This window comes from Ursus maritimus, unplaced genomic scaffold, assembly GCF_017311325.1.
Source record: "Ursus maritimus isolate PB19 unplaced genomic scaffold, ASM1731132v1 scaffold_6, whole genome shotgun sequence".
Taxonomy (NCBI): Eukaryota; Metazoa; Chordata; class Mammalia; order Carnivora; family Ursidae; genus Ursus; species Ursus maritimus.
In genome coordinates, this window is record NW_024426774.1 from 38,635,379 (window position 1) to 38,659,049 (window position 23,671).

At 56.1% G+C, this 23,671-nt stretch overlaps 2 protein-coding genes and 1 long non-coding RNA gene across 3 annotated transcripts in view; 2 read left to right on the forward strand and 1 right to left on the reverse strand.

Annotated features, from left to right (window-relative positions):
• The window catches only part of LOC121101014 (60S ribosomal protein L34-like), a 9,331-nt gene extending 5,185 nt beyond the window's left edge, over nucleotides 1-4,146 (forward strand). Inside the window, exon 3 of the mRNA XM_040623244.1 lies at nucleotides 3,635-4,146. Within this exon, the coding sequence (XP_040479178.1) occupies nucleotides 3,635-3,881 (247 nt within the window). The 3' untranslated portion in view covers nucleotides 3,882-4,146. The remainder of the gene's footprint in view (nucleotides 1-3,634) is intronic.
• A 7,224-nt stretch (nucleotides 4,147-11,370) lies between these two features.
• SH2D6 (SH2 domain containing 6) lies at nucleotides 11,371-13,696 on the reverse strand. Its single transcript, XM_040622786.1, has 6 exons — nucleotides 13,656-13,696; nucleotides 13,435-13,465; nucleotides 13,287-13,311; nucleotides 12,786-12,844; nucleotides 12,109-12,267; nucleotides 11,371-11,487 (listed from the first exon to the last, which is right to left on the reverse strand). Exons 1-6 carry the CDS (start codon nucleotides 13,694-13,696, stop codon nucleotides 11,371-11,373), a joined length of 432 nt encoding a protein of 143 aa, XP_040478720.1.
• A 2,159-nt stretch (nucleotides 13,697-15,855) lies between these two features.
• Nucleotides 15,856-17,268, forward strand: LOC121100944. Its single transcript, XR_005832716.1, has 2 exons — nucleotides 15,856-16,042; nucleotides 17,010-17,268. It is a non-coding gene; the product is annotated as an uncharacterized LOC121100944 (long non-coding RNA).
• Nucleotides 17,269-23,671: the final 6,403 nt, after the last annotated feature.

Below are 23,671 nucleotides of genomic sequence, written 5' to 3' on the forward strand. Positions count from 1 at the left end.
GGAAGGGGCACAACTGGGGGGGGGGGCACACCGGGGGGGGGGAGCACAATTGGGAGGCACAATAAAGGTTTGATTTTGGATAGTGTGTTGGCCGTATCTATTAGATGTTCAGGTCAAAGTGTTGAGTAGACAGTTGGGTACTCAAGCCTGGAGTTCAGAGGACAGGCGAGGGCTGGAGATGTAAACATAGTTATTGTCAGCATAGAGAGATGGATCTCATTTCATGACCCTGGATGAGGTCATCTGTGCGAGCAAGGACAGAGAAAAAGGAAGGACTGAGTCCTGGGGCCCTCTGATGTTAGACGTCAGGAAAATGAAGAGGAACCAAAAAATATATGGAGAAGGAGGGGCTGGTGAAATAAAGGGGAACCACAAAAGGGTGGAGGCCCAGAGGCCAGGTGAGATTGTGTTCACTAACCATGAACCCTTGTGTTGTTGTTGCTAGTATTGTTGATGGGCTAAGTGCAGGCTCTATGTGGGTGATTCTATTACTACTTTATCAGGAGGAATGCTATTACGACTATATTAAAGAAAGGCCACCATTTTTAATGGTCAATGGTTCAACAAACCAATTCCACCCAATTGAATGCACTAGTCATCCTGCACTCCAAATTAGGGTTATCCTGATCTCACACAGCCCCCTGTGATGGAAATCCAGAGGGAACAAGGCAGTGGTGGGGACTGGGTGGGCCTGGGGCGCAGGGCTTGGGAGGAGGCCACATTTGGAATCCTTGGAAAGCAGGTGGGGCCTGAGATCCCACAACAGAGCTTTGGTCTCTGGGGAGCCTGGTGAGAGTTAGGTGAGGTCCTGGGCCCAGAGCAGTGCTCCAGTCCTTCAGAATGCTGACACTGTGAGCCGAATGAGCAAGCCGGCAGAGGAGCCAGCTGTTGGAACAGACGAGTTCTTTTGTGAGTACTTTGTTTTTCTGGCATCCCGTGGAGCCTCCAGCTTCTTTCTCTGTGACCCCTGACCTTAAATTTGCCATTCCCTCACCCTTCCCCATACTCAGGTGTCCCCCTCTCTGATTCTAGCCCCTGGCCGCCACCTGTTCTGTCCCTCCAGCAGCACGGCCTCTGATCCTCTCAAGTCAGCACCCCCTCTGGTCAGGGCTACCTGCCAGCCCTCCCTCCCCAGGGCCCGTCACCCACCAGCATCCTCACTCCTACCGCGGAACGGAGCCTGAATTCACACACTAGCCACGGCAGATACTTTTTGTTCTCTGAAATTAATAAAATCTCCCTCTTGTTCCTGCTGCCTCAGTGAACAAGCACATCTCATGCTTTTTGAAGCCACTGTCCCTTGTTATTACCCTGTTTTCTCAGAGCCTAATCACTCTGCACACATTATAACCTTCGGAGAGACATGCTTTACTGAAGCGAGCCTCTGCATATAAGACGGAACTGGAGGACGCACCAGGGCTCACCCCAGAGAAACCCCGAGGATCACAGAGGTGGGGGTGGGGGAATTGGGAGGAAGGAGGGGATCACAAAGGAGGTCATCCTCTTCAGCTAGATAACTGTGCACTTTGCATTTCACAGAGGAGAAAACCTCTTTGCAACACTCTGTATCATTCATGGGCAAGGAACAGAACGTTTCACCATAGGATGATTCCACCCCTGAGGAGCCAACCCACGGCCTTGGCCTCCTGAGCAGGGCCATTAACTGAGCCAACTACATAAGAAAAGAACTCATAGGGGCACCTGGGTGGCTCAGTCGTTAAGCGTCTGCCTTCGGCTCAGGGCGTGATCCCAGAGTCCTGGGATCCAGCCCCACATCGGGCTCCTCTGCTGGGAGCCTGCTTCTGCTGGGACCCTGCTTCTTCTTTCCCACTCTCCCTGCTTGTGTTCCCTCTCTTGCTGGCTGTCTCTCTCTCTTTTTCAAATAAACAAATAAAATCTTTAAAAAAAGAAAAGAAAAGAACTCATAAGGCCCAGGCCTGTGGGTCAGCGAGTTTGGTGATCGGGCGTGTGCATGTGTCCAGGTAGCAAACTTCAGGGCCTTGGGATGCCCCTGGAAGAGACAGCACACCCTCTGCTTCTCTCATTGGACCTCGCCAACATCGTTTCCCACTGCTGGGGGGGCTGCCCAGGGCCCGGCTCACAATCCAGCTCAGAGGGGTGATAGAAGTAGAGTCCTTGACCCGCCCTTGCAATGTCCATAGTCGAGCTGTGGCAAAAAGATACTGAAGAACTCGAGGTGGTTTAGAAAGCGAGGGGAAGACATCGGGGAAGTGGAGTGATGGTATGGGGACACCAGGGTGCCTCCGCTTGAAGTGTGAGAACTTGCGGCTCCTTAACATCCTGGCTCCTCAGCTTCCCCCTCTAAGGAATGAGGCCAATGCCATCTGTCCTTTGCTCTTGCCTTGGGCATCTAGCGAAGTAACAGGTGGAGGGTAGTGAAGGGGAGAGAACCGGAACGTGGGCCTGCTGTGGGAAGCTAATCTCTGGTCACTTCCTGTCCATTCGCAGGGAGGGTTCAAAGCAGGGCAGTTTACCCTTCCTCATCCCGAGCAGGAACGCGAAGCAAGATGTGACCTTGCTGTGCAAGCTCTGATAATCAAAAATCCCAGGGCTAATCTAGCCTGTCTCTGGAAAGATACACAAGAAACTGGTAACACTGCTTCTCTCCGGGGTGGAGAACAGGGCAGCTGGGCGAAAGGTATGGGAGGGACACTGTCTTCTCTGTGCGAGACTCTTTTGTGCCTTTTTAATTTAATACCATGTGATTTTAATATCCAATAAAAAATAAGTATAATTCCAACTTAAAAGTGGTTCTAGGAATTGGTTCAAGGTGGGGACAGAGCCGGGAGCTGGCTTTGCCCTGGGTGTTCCCCCTTCTCTGACCATGCGCGGTTGGTGAAGGGCTAGGAGTGTAGACCAAAGGGCTTGCAGGCCCCTGCAGCCGGTGTGTCGTCTCAGAGTCCTTCTCTGCCCTCCTCTTCGCCTCCAGCTCCTGCGAGCGCTTTCTGCCAGGCCAGTGAGCCTGAGTCGGGGGGGCGGGGGCAGCGGGGAGGCGCGTGCCACCGGCACAGGCTGTACCCTCCAGTGCAGGGCACTGCGTGCTCACCTGCCTGCGAGCCGGGCCGGCCTGAGCTCACCAGGCTAACGAATTGCATCAGCAACAAGCAGCCCTGGGACGGTGGGCAAGGGTCATGACGATGTGCGCATGGTCACCCGGAGAGGCCGAGGCCCAGGCCCGGCCGAGGGCAAAGGGCATGCCCAAATGGAATGGGGCAGATGACAAGGAAGGCCTCCTTCCACCCTGGCATCAAAAGGGAGGCCAGCAGTGGCCACTGTCGCTGGTCCCGTGCCAGACTGCATGGGCCAGTCCTGAAGCCTGCTTCAGTCCCTGGGCGGCGACCCTGACCCAGCAGGTGGCAGCCTGAGGTTGTTGTGACCCATGAGCCTTTGTGTGAGGGAGCAAGTGACACCTCGGAGCTGCCACTTCGGGGCTCTGAGTACCTGCTCCCATCTCTGTGCTCCCAGAATGAATCCAGGCCTTCCCCGGGAGGCTTGGCTCCCAGTGTACCTCCACCCCAACCCCGCAACTGGTTCTGCCAGCTCAGTGGCCCCCAGTGCCCTCGAGGGAAGTTCCTCTACCTCCACGGGGGCCCAGGAGCAGGAAGGTCTGTAGAAGGCTGCTTCCCGCTCAGGCGCAGGCCCGACGGACCGGACGAAGGCAGACTGAGGATGCGGGAAGACCCCGTGGGCACGACTCCTGGTTCTGCCCCTTAGCCTCTCCAGGCCGTAGCTGCTTCATCCAGGGCTGCCCAGCATCATGGCGTCGTCCCTTGGAGGACGTCACATGTGGCACACATCATCCACGTTATGCTATTACACCTCATGTCATTATCACCGAGCCCTTCGTCAATGGATGCTGACTGAACCCTCGTCTCGAGCTGACGGTGCCTCGGGAAGGTGGTCGGGCTTTGGCATCCCTCCCTTTGGCCTGGGCGTTGAACGACAGAGTGAGAGCAGGTAGACGTAAGTCTAGCCTCAAATGGGATAGAAGGGTCTGACCTCCCGGCGAAGAGAAATCGGGCCGGCCTGGACAGAGCCTGAGAGCCAACGGGTGCCCAGGCCCTCCCTGAACAGGTCCCCCAGAAGCAGAGCTCTGGGTCCCCGCTTTGTCCACAGGCTGCAGGTGTGGGGGAGCTGGGTTGACTCAGAAACACCCAGCGCTACCCCAGCTCCCAGCAGCACCTGTTCCCAGAGCCTTCCCTTAGGGGGTCCTGCTCTGCTTCCAGAAGGAGTGGAGCTAGAGACTTAGGAGGGCCAAGGCAGAGGGGAGTGCAGGGGTATGTTTTCTGGAGCGCGGAGGGGTACGAGAAGCTCCTGGGATCTTCTGGGAGCTACGGGAGACTGGCTGAGCTCACCCGCCTCCGGCCTTGCATCAGCTGCAGAGCTGGCTGCCAGGCCCTGGGAACGGGCAGGAGCGTCCCCGGAGCCGCTTGGCCCTGCTGCTTGCTCTCAGGGAGAGGGTGGACGGGAGGAGCAGGCATGCCTGGGGCTCCTCGGGCTCTCCATTTCCAGGTCAGCCAGCTGCCCCAACTCCCAGCTTCCCGGGCAGCAGATGGCCTGTGTGATCAAGGACAGGCACAGCCGAGGGCCTTGGGAGGTCCTGGCCTGGCCAAGGTCTCCTTGCTGGAAGCCTTCCTAACGTCAGTGGCGTCTCCCAGGTAGACTCAGGGACTCTGGAGCTGGTTCCTCTCTGGCCCCTGACATCACCGCTTTAAAAATGACGCTGTACCAACAGCAGCAGGTGCCGCAGATACGGGCAGGACATGTGGAGACTTCCAGTGTGGCCTTGATCTCACACTTGCCTTATTAATGATTCACCTCAGGGTTGAATGCGACAGGAGGTTCACGGACGGGTTCCTGTTCTGTTGTTCTCCCCAGTGTTTGGGATTTACAGAATCCGTGACAACTGCCTGGCACCTCCTCTGTCCCTGGATCCTTTTGGGGTACACAAGTGCATGTGTGTCGGGGAGAAGAGTCTGTTCGAAATGGAAGTGCAATGCCAGCTCCCCTTCATCTCCCCTCTTCCCGGAGCTTCTCGAAGGGGCGTGTGGAGTTTCCAGGCATTCTGGGGAGCACCCATCAGCCCTCCTCACTCTCCAACCAACCCTTTCTCTTGCCAGCCTCCTCCTACTCCAAGCCCATTGGGGCCGCTGTCTTGTGATGTCCTGGGAGCTGAGCTGAGGACAACAGGCAAAGGAAAGGAGAGCTGAAGAGCCAGAGCAGAGAGCAGGCTGGGGGGGCAGGGCAGGGACACAAGGGCTCAAGGGAGCCAGAGTCCTCCCTAACCCAGTGCTTCTGGCCTCTCCTGGACTCAGTTTCCAAGTCTCTCTCACTTCCTCTCCATCTCCAGGCCTTATCCCCAGCTGAAGTGGTGCTAGAGAAAAAATGCACACCCCCCCCCCCCCCATCATAGACTCCTCTCTCTTCCTTGGGCTTTCATTTTCTCATCGGTAACATGAGGAGACAGGACAAGATGGCTCAAGTGCTATAGGAGTCCATGATAGCATTCTTTTGCTAGAACTTTCTCTTTCAGTGTTCCACCCCCTTGCAGATCCTGCCTTGGTGTTTGTTCTTGGATTTTTGCTCCTGGTCTCTGACCCTCCCCTAACTTCCAGGCTTTTAGGGAGACTGGGCTGATCCACTCATTATGTCAGGACAAACATTAGGCTATTCCAAACCTACACTTGCCCTTTAGAAGCTGTATCTCCTGGGTTTCCAATAAATCCAAAGTGCATTGCAAAGGGGGCGCTTCTCTGCAAGGAGCACAGAAGACCAGCCCAGCAGAGGGCAAACCTTGTGGGGCTGAGCAGGAGGGCTGGAGGGGGGCGGGGGAGAAGCAGAGAACGTAGGGGAAGGCCGGCCAGGCTATGAGAGGCACAGTCCCGGCAGCACGCAATAAGCCCCAGGCCCTGAAGATCTTGGGATATCAAGGTTGGAAAGGCCCTTGGAGGTTACCTAAGCCGAGCACCCTGCCCCTCCTATTCCATTTTAAAGATGAGGCCCAGCAAAATAAGGTGACCTAAAAGAAAGTATAATTTGATACCAAAAAAGGAGCAAGAACTTGATTTCCCTTTAAAAGATGGTCCTTTAAATGGAATAATTTCGCTTCAGGAAGAGCTCACTGTGCGGGTTGTGTTTTTCTCCTTTTTTGTCACCAACTGGTGATGTCATCATCATGGTCCATGGGTGTTCTGAGGACCAGATTTGGAAACCACTGTCCTGAAGTCCTTCTCCTCCCAACACCCGTCTCTCTCCTCAACCAGATTTGCAAAGTAAACAAAGGGGACATCTGGGTCAACTGAGATCAAAAACACTTTTAAAACAACCTCAGTATCCCCATAAATGGTCATGGCAGCCATACAGGAAGCAGGGACCTGTTGCTCAGAGTAGGGCGCAGGCGGAAACTCTGCCTTGGGGCTCTGGGCCAGGGCTAGGACCTAACTCCACGCCAGGCAGACCGAGGTAGGTGGGTAGGTAGGTAGGTAAGGAGTAGATAGGCAGGTAGGTAAGTAGCTGGGTGGCTTCTCTCATATCCTTGGCACGTGAGGAGGATTCTGGGAGTATCGATTCTGGAAAGACAGCGCGTGTGTTCCCCCTATCCTGGCGGAGAGGGCTTTTACATCTTATTTGCGGGTCTTAGAGATTGGGAGTGAAGGTGGGGAGGAGGAGTCCTCCGGTAGGTGTGGAGGGGGACAGGATGCTAGTTCGGTGCCTGGCAGATAATACACACTCAGTAAACACTGGTGAGCGATGTGTGGGGCGCGTGGTATAGTTTATGGTAGCTCTAGAGCCGGTCAGACAAGCCCAAACTCTGGTTCTACCACTAACAGCTCTGTGCTTCAGAAAAATCCCCGACGCCCCCAAACTTCAAGCACACAAGTGCCTGCGGCAGGCAGGGGTCTTCTTAACAATATCAGAAGCCATACTCCCACGAGCTTAAACCAAAAAGAAATTTCTAGCTCACACAGCTGGGAGCGGCACTACCGCAAAAGCAGTGACTTTGGGGCAGGACCCAGTGTCTCCAAGATTCTTGCTCCTTGTCTTCGCCTGACTTTTGCAGATAAGCTCTGTCCGTGTGGTGGGGACGGTGGCCATTTGCAGCCCAAACTCAGGTTTGGAGAGATGGCTTCTCTCCCTCAACATCAATATATCCATCTCAGAGAAGGCTTTGATTGGGCCTGCTTTGGCCCTAGTCAGACCGAGGTCACATGCCTGGTCCTATGGTGCGGGGAAGTGGATGATGTCACCAGGAGGAGGGGGATGGGAAAGCCAGGTGGGCAGACAAAACAATAATCACAGTACCTATAATACCTAAAGGTCGAGAGCACGTGTGCGCGTGTGCATGTGTGTGTGTGGAGGGCGTGTTGGGGAAGCCCGGTCAGAAAGAGCCCCTGAACGGGGGCATGCAGGTGGGACCAGTACCAAGCTTGGTCTATTCACAGGATTATCATTAGGGACCAATCATTTGGCTCCACTACATGTCCGGCTCCACATTAGGCTAAGTATATGTTACATAAATCATTTCTCATTCTCACAGTAACCCTGAGAAGTAGGTATTATTAGCCCCATTTTAAAAATAAAGAGACGGTTGCTGAAGGGGAGGTGGGTGGGGGGATGAGGGAACTGGGTGATGGGTATTAAGGAGGGCACTTGATGTAATGAGCACTGGGTGTTCTATGCAACTGATGAATCACTAAATTCTACCCCTGAAACTAATAATACACTCTATGTTAACTAAATTGAATTTAAATAAAGAATTTTTTAAAAAAGTAAAGAGACAGAATTTAAGGACACACAGGCAGTGAATAACTGAGCCAGATTCAAACTTGGGTCCTTCAGATTCCAGAGCCCATGTTTTTGCCCAAGGTCAGGCTGCCGCTTTGGAAACTCAAGCTGAAAGCTTGCTGGATGGTTGCAGACAGCACACTGTGAGCCCCAGCAGATGCGGTCTTGCCAGGGACTTTCACGTACTTTCTAGCCATTTACTTCCTCTGCTCCCTGTCCTACAGGCCCTTCCTGGCAAATGAAGACATGGAGACGGACAAACCACTTGTGGTAATACAGGGGCTTCTTCACCAAATGGCATTTTTCCCAGACTTGATCCCCCAATCAGTGACCCTGCCTGAAATTTTCCAGAGGAAATGGGGCTGGGGTGTTTGGAGGGACACTGGCATGACAAAAAATCAAAGGATGTCATCTCTCACCTAAATCACAGAAGTATCTGCAGCCCCTAATTGTTCTCCCAGTCCCCGTGCTGCCTCCCCAACCCACTCAGCACGTCACAACTGGAGAGACCCTCCTAAAATACTATGCCTCCTGCACCCACCCCTGCTCTGCTCCCCTTTGCCCACGCTCATTATGGAGGCTTCCCAGGCTCCTGGAGACCTAGCCCCCCTCCCAACTTGTCCAGCTTTCTCTTTCACACTGCCCCTCACACTTGGGAATGCAAAAGACTTGGAGCAATAGGATAGCAAGGAAGCATAGGTGGCCATTTAAATTCAAATGAATTAAAATCAATTCAATTATAGTTAAAAATTCAGTTCCTCAGTCACAGTAGCCACATCTAAGTGCTCAATAACCTCTTGAACTAGTGGCTACTGTACTGGACAATGCAGACATAGAATGTTCCTATCATCACAGAAAGCTCTGTTGGAGTTTACTCTTACAAAGGAAGCTCTGACCAAGGAATGTGAACAGCTTTAGAGGAATCCAGGGTAGATCTGACCTATTCAGTGACTTTCTTTCTTTCTTTCTTTCTTTCTTTCTTTCTTTCTTTCTTTCTTTCTTTTTCTTTCTTTCTTTCATTCATTCAGTGACTCTTTCAACAAATATTTGGCACCTATTGTATTCCAGGTCCTGAATACACAATAGTGGGCAGTGGTAACTTGGTCCTTTCCTAGGAGTGAAAAGGCAATCGCTAGAAGGTGTCCTAAGTGCCTGAGCCCAGGTTTGGGGAACTGGGAAGGCGTCTTAGAACAGGGGATATCTAAGTGCGACCTGTAAGCTGAGGGGGTACTAGCTAAACTGAGTGGCTCTCTGGACCAAGCTCTCTTTGGCCGTTAGTGGCCCGTATCACAGGCTCTTCCCTCTGCCTGGACTGCTGCTCCTCTCTTTCTCCCCAGGGAGAGAAGGAGGGAGGCTAGTTCTTTAAAGTTAGTCCTGCAGCTGGGACCAAGCAGAGAGTCTCTGTTAGCCCACCAACTCAAGAGCTCTGTGCTGTGGCCTTTGCTCCCCCTCACAGGTCAGCTGGCTCTACGCTTAGCTAATTAAGGGCTAGGAAAAGCAGGCCCTGGGGCAGAGGGCTCCTCAAGAGAAGTGAAAGCTGAGAATCAGGTGGGAGAGGCGAGTCTGACTGTACCCTGAGGCCAACACAAGGTTGGGCTCTCCACCTTCTCCAGTCCCTAAGTTCCTGCCTGGGTCAGGCTGGGGAAAGTGTACAGGAGACAGGCCACTACCACGTAGGGCCTAGAGGGAGCCAGGACTGGCTAACAGAGCCGAGGGAGGCTGGCCTGGGGTCTCCTATCCCCCTGCTTCTGCGAGAGCCACCAGCTGCTCACCCCCACTCCCCATCACACATTTGCGCCCACCCTCATCTGGCCCTGTGCCACCTGCCCCATGCTGCTCCTCTTCCCCGGGCCTGGCCAGAAAGAACAGCGGGACTTCAAAGTGACAGTCATTGACCCGAATTCCCGTGCGTGTTTATCTGGGAGGCAGGCCCTAGCGCGCTGCCCATCAGGCCCTGCACTGTCCTCACCGCCTTCCAGAGCACGCCTCACTTAAGCCTCCTCCCCCTAGGATCGTTGCGTAGGGACATCTCCGCCTCTATTAGAGAAATTAAGGAGAGGGTGATCCATCAGAGCCGGCAGCGCGGGGGCCAACCGGCAACGCCCCACCGCCCAGCCTGGCCCCGTTTGTCACTTGCATCTCACGGCGCCCGCGGCGCCCCTCGCCCATCTCCCCGCGTTCGCGCCGGGCCTCAGCACGATCCGATCCGGAGCCTCCCTGCCGGCCGGCGCCCAAGGTCGGGAGGGAGGCGGGGCCGGGGGCCCGGCTGGGGGTAGGGGGTCCGGCCCCTCCGTGCCAGCCCGAGCGCCAGGCGGCCGCAGAGCCGCCCTTTGTTTGGCGGCGCTCTCGGCTTCTGCGCAGTCACGGTCACATGGCGCTTCCGGCACGGGGTGTTCCGGGCGCCGCGCCAGGGCTCGCGGACGCCCCCGCCCCTGCGCGCCCGCCGCCCCGCCCGCCGGCCAGCCGGCCGCCTATCTCGGAGCCCCCAGGCTCCCGGAGCCGGAGCGGCGGCTGGACCTTCCCTGCCGGGCCCCGCAGGCGGCTCTGCTTGTCTTCTCTGAGCTCCTCCTTGGGCCTTCCATAGCTTCTGATTTTAGGACTGGCGTGTCCAATACCCAGTTGCTTCCTGGGGTCTGCCTGTCTCCCCTGCTCTAGACAACACCAAGTGAGCAAAATCAGGCGCATCTCTCCCTGGGGCAACACTGTACAGCAAATAGGTGGGGGACGAGTACTTAATTAAGTCCGTTCTCATCATTTAGTGGGGCGGCAGAGTCCGCACCAAGCCTTTCCCACCCTTCCCCCGGCCCTGACCCGACCCCCCCCCCGACAGCCCCTCCCCCGCAAACAAAATCAGACAAAAACCAGCCACCCCACGATGGCCTCCACCGAATGTCTAAGGGCAAAAGACCCAATCAGGGACAGAAATGGGGCTGGCCCTTCCTGCGGTGGCCTGGCCACCACTGCTCCATCACTCCCAGACCCAGTCTGTACCTTGGGACACTTAAGGACCTTGGAGCCTCAGGGAGGCCACCTCTGCCTCGCTCAGCAGATTCAAGAATTCATTCAACAAATATTTATTGAGAGCGGACTATGTACAGTGCTACCAAAGCAGCCAGCCCTGTGCTAAGCCCCCGAGAGCATGTGAAAGGGTTCTCTTTGTGTCCAAGCAGGGCTCTGGGCAGCCGCCTGAGGCTCAGCTTCCCTGAGGAGGCCTTTATCCAGAGCCCCTTGGGAGGCCCTAGTAAACAGGGCTGACACATCCATGCCTGGGGCCTGGGAATGGGGGCCCTGACCGACGCCTGCTTCCCAGCCTTGGAGATGCAGGAGGGAGGGGCAGTGCCAGGCTCCAGGTGAACATGGGGTGGGGTCTCAGGGGTTCTTTCTGCTTCTGGGCAACCTTTCCCAAAGCCTCTCATCCAGGCCTGCAGGGACTGGGGCAAGGGAAGGGGACGGCCTGGAGGGGTGGAGACCTGGGAGAGGCGAGGGGCGGGGGACAGCCCAGGGTGGCCAGGGCAAAGAGCAAACTACGGCGCGGGAGGTGGGTGTGTACAATCCGCCGTGGCATCAGGGCTTGGTGGGGAAGAGCAGGCAGGTGAGCTGACGGCTGCCGCTGTGTCTGTCCACAAGGGGCAGGGGGTGCTGTGTGTAGTGCCGGACCATGGCGGCCACGGAGGGGAACAGCTAGACAGGAAGCAGGGCATCGGTGAGTCCCCCGAGCCTCATGCTGGGAGAAACTTCCTGAAGGAACTGTGGGACTCTGAGGAGGAGGCTCGTTCACATTTTTCTAAACCCTTTCCTTCTCCAGTTTGCCCCATGAAGGTCCACTGCCGTTTTGTGCCCCATTCCAGGCCTCGCGCAGCTTTCTTGGACTGCACCCGCGGGCGTGCTGTTAGCCAGGCCAGGTGGAAACAACCCTGGGGCCCGCCTCTGCCCGGGTCCTCCAGCCTCGGAACCTCAGCAAGTGCTGGGCACAAAGTTGAGCCCTTGGCATGGATCGGAGTCTGGACTACCTGGGCCCTGCTCTCCTCCTACCTGGGGTCATGGCAGGCACAAATCCCCACCCCCCAGCCCCACCCACGCCTGGGGCCCTGGGCAGACTGAGCCCTGCAGGAGGGGGTGCCTCCCCTAGTTGAAGCAGACCTCTGAGAAGGAACTCAAGTCACTGGCCTCTGTCACGTCCCTCCAGTCCAGAAAAACTGCAAAATGTGGGTTTTCCCCTGGGCAAATGTGCCTGCCTGGGCCCAGCACACGGCTCTGTGGTGGCCTCTTGCCTGCAAGTCCCTGTCCTCCTCCAGCACCTACCTCTTCGCGGTTCCTGCCCTCCCGTCCCAGGGCATAGTGGCTCCCACCGTCCAGGCGCCGGATGGGAATGTTGAAGACCCGGCCATGGAGAAGCACCGCCAGGGTGAGGGGCTGGGAACCATGAGGCTCTGAGCTGGGGCGCACAGTATAGGCCCCGTCCTGTGGAGGAGACCCCACCTGTCAGCCTCATCTCCCACCCGTCTACCTGCGGCCCTGGCCCACAGATGGCCAGCACCCCCACCCCACCCTCCCGTCCCCAGAGGCTCAGCCAGCCACAGCCCATGAGCAGAAGGGTATCCGCGAAGGCCCAGGGGTGCTGCAGTTGCCCACCTTTCGGAATCGGAGCAGGGCACTCTCAACAGCATGGCGGTCACAGTTGCCTGAGTACCAGGGCTGAGCCAGCAGGCTGCCGTCCTGTACATACACACACAGCCATTCAGAGACGCGCCAGGGCACTGGAGAGGGGCTGGGGGGCAGAGAGCCCCGGGCTGCAGTTATCTGTGTTCACATCTGCCTTCCCAGACCAAGTCTGCACCAGCAGAACAAAGATGTGTCTGTGCCTGGTGCCCAGCGCCGTGCTGCACACACACATTCAATGTGTTGCTTGCAATGGCGGACGCCAGCCCAAGAGGGTTCCCTGTTGGCCTCCTCCCAGCCCTCTCCCAGCCCCTCCTCACCTCAGCAGCTGAGGTGCTCCAGGTGGGTGCTCTAGAGGAAAGAGAGGATCTCCTTCCAGCTGGAAGAAGCAGATTACAGAGTTGAGGCTGGGAGGGTTTAGGCAAAGAAGGCTTTGGGCCTAGCTGCAGAGGTGGGGGTGGTTAGAGGGCCGTGCACATAGGCCTGAAGCACAAAACAGGACCCTCAGTGCTTCACCTCTCCTCTCCAGGTCTCGGGTTCTGGTGGGACTTATCAGCTAGGCCACGTGTGACCTCCAAGTGAAGGGTGACCTTGAGGTATAGGCTGGGGGTTTCCTGCTTCGGTGAAGATCCTAGAAATTGCCCAGTGGGATCCCCTCAGGTCTGCTGTCAGCTGAAGTCAGAGGGGCAAGGACTCCCACAGCAAAGTGGGGCATGAGGGGTGGGCAGGGGTTGGGGAGCAGAGTTTGTGGCCTACAGGGCTGTGGCTAGGGTGGGCTGGCAGGACTGCCTGGGGTTCATGCTGAAGATGCCTGTACTCACCTTTAGAGGTGGCATTCGCTGCTTCCTGGGACACAGAAAGGCTGGTCAGAAGAGACTCGGTCCTGTAGCCCCATCCGCTGGGCCTGAAGTCCCTCCCTGAGCCTCCCCGCACCCCAGGCCACTTCTCCCCTGGGTACCAGCCTCTTACATTCCGAGCTTCCTGGGGGGCTGTGGTGGGCCTGTGGAGGCAAGTTGGGGAAGAGAGCTCAGGTTTTACCTCCTTTAAGAGAAAGAGACCAGTGAGCCCAGAGATTGCAGGGTCAGAGCTGGGGAAGCCTGAGTTGGCCACATTATGCGCGCGCATGCACACACACACACACACACACACACACACACGCACGCACACACACACCCCTGATGGGCACTCACCTGGGCACCACTGATACCCTTGGCAGAGAGATTGGGGGCATCAGGACTTGGGAGCTCAGAGTCCGAGTCAAGGCCGGGACTGAAAGAGTGAGGGCAGCTGGGCTGGGCTGGGCTGGGCCCCAGGCAGGGAGATTCCCGCTGACCTGGGGGGGGTGCAGACTCCTGCAGGGCCTGCGGCTTCTCAGCAGCCCGGGCTCTCTGGGAGTCCTTCCAACCAGAGGGAGCGCTGTCCTGCATAAGAGCTGGGAAGCCCCATGCAGCCCTTGCTTAAGTACCCCTCCCACTATGCACAGCGGGGGTCAACCTGGACCAAAGACCGAAGAGTGGGTGTCCATGTGGGCGTCTGAAGGCAAACGTGTATTGGTGGAGTGATGAGGGACGACAAGGGAAGAAGATAGAGCCAGAATGTGTCCCGTTTTGAGCAGCTGAGGGCCCCGGGCAGGAGGGATCTGGGACAGAGGGAAGCGTTCACCTGGACTAGGCTCACACTCCAGGTAGAGGTTCTCATCAGATTTCTCTGGAAGGCCTGGTACCTAAGAGTTTGACCAGCAAGTGGGAGAGAAGGTGAATCCATCACTTGGGGGGGGGGGCAGCTATGAGCATCTCCCTCCCCACTTACAAGGTGGACTTCCTTCTGAGGGCTAGCCAGATAATTCAAATTGCTCCTTTGCCTGGGGAGGAGGCCCACGAGCACCTTCCCCTTCCGAGGTGCCTGTAGGCCCCAGCTCTCCTAGAATGTGGGCGTCCAAGAGAGCTCTGGGCAAGGCCTTCCCCAGTAGCGCAGGACAGCTGCCTTACACCCTGTCAGGGGCCTGTGGCAAACAGGGAACCACTCTGCTCTGAGCCCTTTTCCTTGGTTTCAGAGGTATTTTCTGGCCCTCCCAGGCCCGCAACCCTAACCCTGCCAACTTCCTAGCCAAAACCCTAGAGGGTGAGTGGGGTGGGGGTGGGGGGGATGGAGGGGCCACTCACCACCCTGGCCGGTGTAGCCCACTCTGGGAGGAAAAGGAGAAAACACCAGTCAGAAGCGCAGGGAGAAAGGAATTCAGCGAAACTTAGGCTGAAAGAGTGGAGTGTCCTCGGACCTTATCTGAGGGCATCCTCAGAGCCAGCTTTGAAGCCCCAGGAGAAAGCCACCCTGAGCTCCGATCGCCCCACTTCACAACCCCCAGGCTGTTGCCCAGCTTGACCACCCAAATGATTGGCCAGGCTTGCTCCAAACGACTTCGGGCTATTCCAAAAATCAGAACCACCCCCAAGCCCATGAAGGCGTACTAATCACCGAGCACAGTAACCACAAACGAATGTGCCTCGGGTTAGCTGTTTGGCCCGAGGCAGGAGGAGACTGCCCCTCTTGGGCCATTTTCAGACAAAAACACACTGGCTGAGGTCCCTCACTATCCCAGCATCCCAGGGTTCTGGATTCACAGGCCTCAGGGCACTTAGCACAGAGTCTCCGACAGTGACAGCAGTAATGACAAGGATGGAATCAGAGGCTGGTGGCCATAGGTCCCCTTTGATGGGGGGATGACACTCAGATGTATTTAACCAGTGAGGGTCCTCCGGGCGGGCAAGGCTGCCCTCCAGATGTCCTCATGCCGGAGTGGCCCTGGCCTGCCCCGGGGGGCCACAGCATATGCACAACCGGACCTGGGAGTCAGCAGCTGCTTTGTGACCTCAGGCAAGGCATTTCTGGGCTCCAGTCCCCAGTCTCCTTCTGAACTGCCTGCCTTAGCGGGGATGGGGAAACCGCAGGTAAAAAAACGAGGACCCTGGGGGGAGTGCAGTGACCAGGCAAAGCAGGAAACCAAGCAACCTGAGCTGAGCTTTACCCTGAGAGGGCCAGGATTCCCCATCTCGGGGTGGGCAGTGAGCGGGCCTCTGAAGAAGACAGGACATCCTCATTACCTTGCTTCCCGAAGGGGAAGGGCCGCCCCTGCTTCCGAGCCTCCTGCAGGCTCAGTGCTGCCTTCAGCTGTGGGTACAAGTGGGCGGTGAGGGGGAACAGGGTTAGGGGTCGGGGGAGGGAGGGGAACTGAGGCAGGGGAAGGGCAAGGATGGCGGGCGGGGTGCTGCGGGGTGATGTGTGTCTGTGCAGCCTCGAGACCACTACAGCACAAGAGCTCCTGTGCAGTGGGGACTTGGCCTCTGTTCTGTGGCTCTTCCTTTGTTATGAATCTCTCCCCGTTTTTTGTTTTATTCCAGTAAAATCTATGAGGAGAGTGGTAACTTCTGAGACCGTAAGCTTCTCTCAGCACAGCGGGCCTTCCGAGCTGCCAGTGAGGGATTTCTTCCCTCTCTAGGCAGGGAGGGGTCCTCAGGCTCCAGGGTGCAGGGAGGGGTAGCCGAGCCTGCCCTGCCCTCCCGGCTCCAGCTCCAGAGGATGGGTGAGTCCAGGGGGATGATGGCGGCTGGGTGGGGGGAGGGGGTTCCGGGCAGGTGGCAGGTGGGAGCAGCAAGGGCTAACAGGCTCCGCTTCTGACAGGGGACCTCTTGAATGCAAATATGGGAGAATCTTGCAAATGAGACGCCTCTTAGATTTACTCCCTGGGAAATGGTAGCCGGGTGGGGTGGGTGGGGAAGGAGAGACTGGGGGGGTGGGTGTTGCTCACCGTTGTGGCCTGGGGCTGTGGTGGTGGTGACTTGGATGGGCCCAGAGGGCCAGGGTGATCTGGAAAAGGCCCCAGGCATCGTGGGTCGGTGGGTTCCTCCCACATAGGTTCCCATTTTCCTCCCACCCCCCACCTAGCCTCTATTTCCTCCTCCCCCCTCTCCCCCTCACTGGCTTCCCCACAGCCCCATCTCCATGGCAACTGGAGGCGGCCAGCTTTCCTGCCCCCACCTGGCCTAGTGGAGGAGCCCTAGGGGTGGGATGCCAGCAGCAGCCGGGCTCTCCTGGCATCCCTACCCTTGCTCTGAGAAGTGAGGGATCTCAGAGGAGGCCCCAGGGACCCTGTTGGGCCTCCTGCTTTCCCACTGTTGCCTTGGTTACAGTGCCCCTCCAGGCTCTTCTCCCCTTCCCACTCTTCCTCCTGCCTTTTTCCCTCCTCCCTCCGCCTTTCCTTCATCCTTCTCTCTCTGCCCAGCCCAGAAGCTTCCGCAACTGCCAGCTGAGGCCTCCCCTTGCCGCCCCAGCACAGACAAAGGGAGAAGAGGCAAGGCCTGACCGTCTTTCCTCGTGGGGACCCTCTGTCCTGCCTGACCACCCAACTCCCTGCCTCAACTCCCCAGGCCTTACCCAAGTACAGAGAGTCCTTCTCGGGGTCAGGAACGTGGGCTGGGGCAAGACTGAAGGGCAGAGCCTCACAGGGGGGCAGCTCATATTTATCTTCCTCATGTTCCTCCTCCTCCTAGGCTTTCCAGAGCGACAGAAGAGGGGCAGGACCCGTGGTAGCCACTGTGGCCCACCTCCCTCCACCCCAGTCTCAGCGGCTGCACTTACCTCGAATCTCCAGGTTCCTGGGGTGGGCCGAGGAGATCGGCCGGGGGCATCTTTGTTCCAGGCTTGGGAATCTGGACAGGGGACTGATGAGACTGGCCTCACCTTCCAGCACCCCCCACCCCGCAATGACTTACTCTTTTTCCCCAATATAATAAACCACCTGCATTTTTACAGTGGGTCTTACTGCTTCATTGGACTCAGAGGAGCCATTCACAATGAGCCTTTCCAGCACTGCAGCAGGGCCAGTGAGGTCGGCATTTTGAAAACAAGGGGCCCACTGTGACTTACCTACACATCTAGGGGGTGGAAGGGGTGGCCCCAACCTGCAATCAGACTCTAGTCAACGCCGCACTGCTCCCAGGCCATTCACACCCGAGACTATGTGAGTGGCGCCCCCTGGAGTTGTGTACCAGTAGCCTGGGACCAGCGCAGCAGGAAGAACAGTCTGGGGGTAAAGCTAGTGTCTGGTGGGTACGTGAGCTGGTGCCCCAGTGAAGCCAGTAGTGGGGGAGCCCTGGTGCTCACAGTGGGGTGGAGGTAGGTGAATGGTCGCACCGGGCAAGTAGGGCTGTGCCCAGGAAGGGGGCAGCGAGGTAGAGACAAGAGAGGAGGCAGAGGACTCACCAGAGCTTGCTTCCCCTGAACTTGTCCTGGAAAGAATCAGGGGGTAGTCAGTGTAACCGGGATGCCTCTCCCTGGGAGAAGTCCTGGGCCCCCAGGGGTGGTGGGCACATCTGTGCACCTGGGGCTGCCCCAGAACCAACTCTCACCATGGGTGGCCTGAAGGAGCTATGATTCCCGGGAGCCCAGGCTCTACCACAAATGGCCTAGGGACAGAGGCCCTATTATTCTCATCATTTGCATCTGACAAGCACCAGGAATGTGGGTGTGCTGTGGCCTCTAACCTCAGACCAAGTTGCCCCGGGAGGCTCCCATAAGCTCCTCTCCATTGCCTTCCACAGCTGCGGTCCCTGGTCTCCAGCCCCCCTGTCCCACTGGAGAAGAGCTCTCCCCTCTGCTCTGGGGCCTCAGGCCCAAAAGCTGGACCAGTGCTCAGGGGCTTTCTGCAGCTCTCTGATCGGTGCCCCCTCCTCCCAAAGGCTCCAACTCGCCCCTCCATCAGCCAGACTGTCCTTTCCCAACACACAGAACATATGACATTAATGGGCAGGTCAGGTTGAAAATGAGAGACTGTCCTTGCACTTTTCTTAAACACTTTACGCTTGCTATCCTTCCCTGGTGAATGGTGACCAATGATCAAAGAAACAGAGGTTAGTGAAAAGCTCAGAAATATGATGTGTATTTAGTTTGACAGCTTCCTTTCTGGATGGCTGTATTTATTCATTGAGTAAGTATTTATTGAATATCCTCTCTATGCCAGGCACTGTTCCAGGTGCTGAAGATGTTGTAGAAAAACCAAAGGAATCATGTGTACTTCCTGCTGGATTGTCACAATAGCCTCATGATGCCGATGTGAGTTTATCCCTGCAGTTCAGATGAGGGAAGTGAGCATATGAGTCAGAGCGGGCTCACCGTGGAATACCACTGATGCGGTGGCTTCAACAACAGAAATGTATTGTGTCACTGTTCTGGAGGTCAGAAGCCCAAGATCAGTGTGCCATCAGGATTCATTTCTGGTGAGAGGTCTTTTCCTGGCTTGCAGACGGTCACCTCCTCGCCGTGTCCTCACATGGCCTGGACTCTGTGCAGGCATGGAGAGAGATGTCTCTGATCCCTTCTTAGAAGGACACGGGTCTGATGCAATCAGGCCTTCACCTTTATGACCTCATTTAACCTTACTGACCTCCCTAAAGAGCCAGTCTTCAAATCCAATCACAGTGGGCATTAGGGCTTCACCATATGCGTGGAGGAGGGCAAACGCAGTCCAGAGCTCAGAGGCTTTGAGGAATTGAGTCGCTTTCCCAAGGTCAGACAATTAGAAAGTATGGGAGGTGGGATTCCGCCTGAGGTTTGCCCAACCCAGAGCCTGTGCACCAATGAGTGGGTGCTCCTGTATCTCTTCCAGGATTGAGTCCCTACCCTCCTTTCCTGCGATGGAATTGGACGCAGCAGGAAACATGGCTTCCTTAAGCCTGAAGGAGTCCATGACTTCCAGGTGTTCTGTTACTTGAGTGAGTTCTGGAACTTTAGTAGCTGAGAAGTGTTGGGGGAAGGGCCTGGGGTCTGACTTTGTTTAAACTAGGGACTGAAGGAACACAGATGAGGACCATGAATGTAAGAACTTTCTAGGGTACCGTAACTTTCCTGTGTCTGCTATTTTGGTGATGTCTTGGCTGTTGGCAGAAAGGAGAAGTGAAGGCCATGTGCTTACATCTTTGGAGGCCACGCGGCTGGGACACTAGGGAGAGAGCCCCACGGTTGGAGCTGGCCACAGCCTTCAGAGAGGAAGACCAGATGATTCCTGGGACCTGAGGGCCAACGGGCTCTTCAGCAGCTATGAAAAATCACTGGGGTGGCTTAACAGGGACCCACGTGGTAGAGCGGGAAAACGAGAAAACAAAACCAGAGAAACAACCTCGGCCTGGGTCAGGGACAGGAGGCCCCTCCCTGACCTCCCCTCCCCATTTGGCCTTTGTTCCGCGTTTGGACGGTGATGCAGGGCAAGCTCCTTTACCAAGGGGACCTCCTCTGGGACAAGGTCAGCACGTCCGAGTCAGCAGGAGGCTCTACACACCACCCCACTGCTCTAGAAACCCAAACCGAGTGGGTTTCCAGTCAGTACTGCCCTGGCCCCAGGCCCCCCTCCTGTTCTGGGCTTTGCATAGGCAAATTCCAGGACCTGGGTGAGTGAAAGGGCCCCAGGCACAGAGGATGGACTGGTGCCATCTGGGTGGGGGCACTGGCAGGGACAGATCAGGGAGAAGGGGGTGTGGAGGAGGCCTGCCTCGTGGCTTTGTCTCACCCTGGCCGGCCTTCCGTGGCATGGGGACTGTGCTGCTTACTAGTTACACAGGCAGAGTTGGACAACCGCTTTCTTGTCTGGCGCGGGACTGCTCTGTGCAGAACCATAGCTCTTCCCTCGGGATGAATTCCTAGAAGTGGAATTGCTGGAAGCTCACGTTTTGGTTGCAAGCCTCCATTGCCGGGTAGCCCCTGAGCGCCTGTTTGAAGGCCCTTCCAAGGCACGTGGTGATTCTCCACATTTTCCGGGCCTCAGCTGCTGGTTTCCAATGAGAACAGCCTGTCATTTGCAGGCCCAGGGTCGTCTAAATCCACCCTAAGAAAGCAGACAGCTCTCTAGGGCCGTGTCCCCCTATTTGCATGATCACAAGCATCACTGGAGAGCTTGTTAAAAGCCCTTGTTCCCAGACCTTCCCTGAGATCTTTTTTTTTTTTTTTTTGACAGGGAGAGAGAGAGAGAGAGCTAGAGAGAGAACACACACATAAGCAGGGGGAATGGCAGGCAGAGTCTTCCCTGAGATCTTAAGGATTGGCTGCCCCAGGAGGGAACTGGGACTCTATATTAGTATTATTATTATTTTAAAGATCTATTTATTTGAGAGAGAGCACCCGCACACATGTAAGCAGTGGGGAGCGGCAGAGGGAGAGAAGCAGACTCTGAGCTGAGTGGGGAGCCCAACTCAGGGCTTGATCTCATGATCCTTGAGGTCATGATCTGAGCCGAAACCAAGAGTGGGACCCTTAACTGACGGAGCCACCCAGGCACCCCAGGACTCGATATTATTTTTAACAAACATCCTAGGTCAATTTTACAATCGGTTTTGGGAAATGCTGGTCTACAGGAAACAGTCTGAGAACATGTGACTCCTAGGACATTTTTAGAATCCCATATGGACTTGTGCTTCGTTCAGAACACAGGGGTCCCCAGCAGAGAAAGAACGTGCCACAGACCGGGCTCTCAAGGGGCCCCTCTGAGTGATGGAGAGGGCACACCCAAGGAGATGTCTGATCTCTGAGTTTCGGTTTCCTCCCGTGTAAATGGGGATGTCAGTAGGCAGTCCTCTTGGTGGGGGAGCTTCTGAGGGTCAAATGAGGGGACAGCACAGAAAACACATGGCAGCCGCACAGTGAATATCATCTCTCCCTGAGACAGCGGGGTCGTGCCTGACGTGGTTGTTGCCCGCAGACACGGCAGCTGGCGAGGTCTAGCCAGCATCCCTGGTGTGACGAAGTGGGAAGCACTATGAGGAGGAGGGGTGGTTCCCAAGGACCTGGAGGAGGAAGGTAAACAGGCTGTGGCCAGAGGTCTCAGGGGGGAGGGAGTGGAGCGTGTGGGGCAGGAGCCCCGGGATGGGGGTGGCTGGAATCCCAGAGAATGGAAGGGGACATGTATCATTCTTTCTGGCTGGTGAGCATGCCCTGCATTTGAGGCATTCTCCATCCCCTGAATCCTGGTTCCTGCCATAGGAGCCCCATCAGGCCTTCCCAGCCTCCCTTGCGGCTGGTGGGGGCATTCAGCCAGCCACAGGCTCCTGTGTCAGACTTTGTGTCTGAGCAGGCACCAGAGGAACCCACCCCGGGGAGGGGATGACAGCTGTGTCGTATTTCCAGAGGCCGGAGGCTGAGACCCTGTGGTACCAGCAGGGCCCAGGTTCGCGGTGCTGGCAGAGTGCTGTCTGTGCCCAGCGGTGCCTCCACCAGGCCAACTTGGCCGTGACCTTTGGGGCATTGTTCCCAAGTGTTTCTCTGGTCCTCCTAGAGATGCTGTGAGCTACAGGTATTTTTAATAAATTATTTTCAGCCTAACTGGCTAGGGTGGGTTTGTCTTACTTTCACTTAAGAACGCTATAGAGTTGAAACTCAGAAGCCCAAACTGCGAGGCCAGATGTGGGTGTCTCCCAGAAAGGTGAGACCAGGTAGAAAGAAGTGTCAGAGCTTTATATTTCTATCCTCTTGAGACTGTTTTTATGACAAGTAACAATTATTTTTAAAATGAAAAAGGTCAATACAAATGTAAAAAATAACAAGAACAGAAGGAAGGGAGGGAAGGCGAGAGATGACCTGGATTTCAAATGTGAGGAGGCACGGGGCGAAGGGTGCACCAGGGAAAGGCAGGGCCCTGGGGGTGGCCAAGGGGAGGTCGTCAGGGTAGGGGACCACCTCAGGACAGCCAGCTTTCCCTTAGCCAGGAAAGTACTGGGAAAGGTGGAAACAACCCAAAAGGTGTTGATGATACAGGAATTCTTCTCCCAGGGGAGTGGGAATCCATAGGGACAAGGGGCAGGGGTAGGGGAGATAGTAGAACTTTCTGAACATTAAGTGAGGGCCAAATCCATGGTATGGGAGAGCTCGAACATACAGGGCTGCGGAGGGGAGACCTGCAAGTGATAAACGAGGTCCTGTGAGGGGTCAGGGAGAAGGAATTCTCAGGATGTTTCTACCTGAGCAGATGGAACCTGAGGCCAGTTGAACTCTGTGGTTGGGTCAAAGTGAAGGTCAGGGACCCGCCCTCTCTCTCCCTTAAAGTGATACCAAGCTTGGTGTGTAGTAGGTCTCTGTGTGTTTTCTGGAGGCCAGAACACTAGTTTCCCTCGGATTTTCCAAGGGTTAGGGTGGGGGCTGACAGTTGATGCCAGCTTTCTGGGTCTCTAAGTAGAGCAGGAGCCGGTAGCACCCAGCTTCTGCCTGCCCCTGGCATGCCTGTTCCACACACCCTGCCCTTCCCTCTTCCGGAGCTTTGCTCCTAGCAGATTTTGCCATGTCACAGCTCCGCCCAAGACCCATGAGTGACTCCCCATGGCTCCGTGAATGGAGGAGCCGAAGGCTTCTTGTTGCCTTGTGAGGTCAGGCCCGCATCTGCTTCTCCCGCCCCAGCCCGGCCATTTTCCGCAGCGACTCACTCACACTCACCTTCTCTCTGAGGTTCCAACAGGACGGTTGTTGGCCCTCTGCACCCCGTTGACTTAAGGAAATTTCAGTTGGAAGAAATTTAGATCTTTACCCAGTCCTTAGAGAATATAACTGAGGGAGGGCACTCTTCATGTAAGTGAAACACGGTAAAAAAGAAAAAAAGACTCTTCTCTATGTATGTGATATTTCAAAAAAATGTTACCCCCCATCCACTTTACTCAGCTCTGCAAGCAGCAACACTCTCTTCACAGATGGTGGAAGCACATTCTCCTTCCCTGGACGCCAGCGCTCTCCCCTCCACCTGGGCCTGATTCTGCAGAACACCAGAGCTGCTTTAGCTATCCTTAAACTTGATCCATTAGCCCACTGCCCAGATTCTAGAAGGAACACCTGGATAGGGAGCTCAGGAGGTGTCCCAGGATTCGGGAAGCCTGGGTAGGGTGGGGGTGGGGGGCAGGGTGGTTGCAAAAACTTAACAGTGTTACACAGTTTTTTTCATCCCTTTCTAGCCTCAAACGGGCTCGTTTTCTAGAAGCTGCACCCTGGCTATTCTTTTGCTGGAACACTCTGGCCCCTTTCCTCCCTTTTCCTTCAGGCCACAGCTTATGTGACCCTCAGTAGGGGTCCCAGACCAGGGCTGTCTGTCTCTCCCCACAACACATTCTCTCTTGGGGCGCCCACCATCATGAAATCTAGAGGTTTATTTCAGAGCTAGACGATAGACTCCCACTCGACTGTAAGC

What these genes read in the sequence shown, in the direction of transcription:
- SH2D6 (XM_040622786.1), bottom strand. Translation starts at nt 13,696, where the DNA reads ATGCCCCCAATCTCTCTGCCAAGGGTATCAGTGGTGCCCAG. An exon ending in GGAGCACCTCAGCTGCTGAG is followed by an intron (nt 12,268 to 12,785) that starts GTGAGGAGGGGC and finishes TCTCCTCCACAG; the next exon opens with GACGGGGCCTATACTGTGCG. An exon ending in AGGGCAGGAACCGCGAAGAG is followed by an intron (nt 11,488 to 12,108) that starts GTAGGTGCTGGA and finishes CTTCCTGTCTAG; the next exon opens with CTGTTCCCCTCCGTGGCCGC.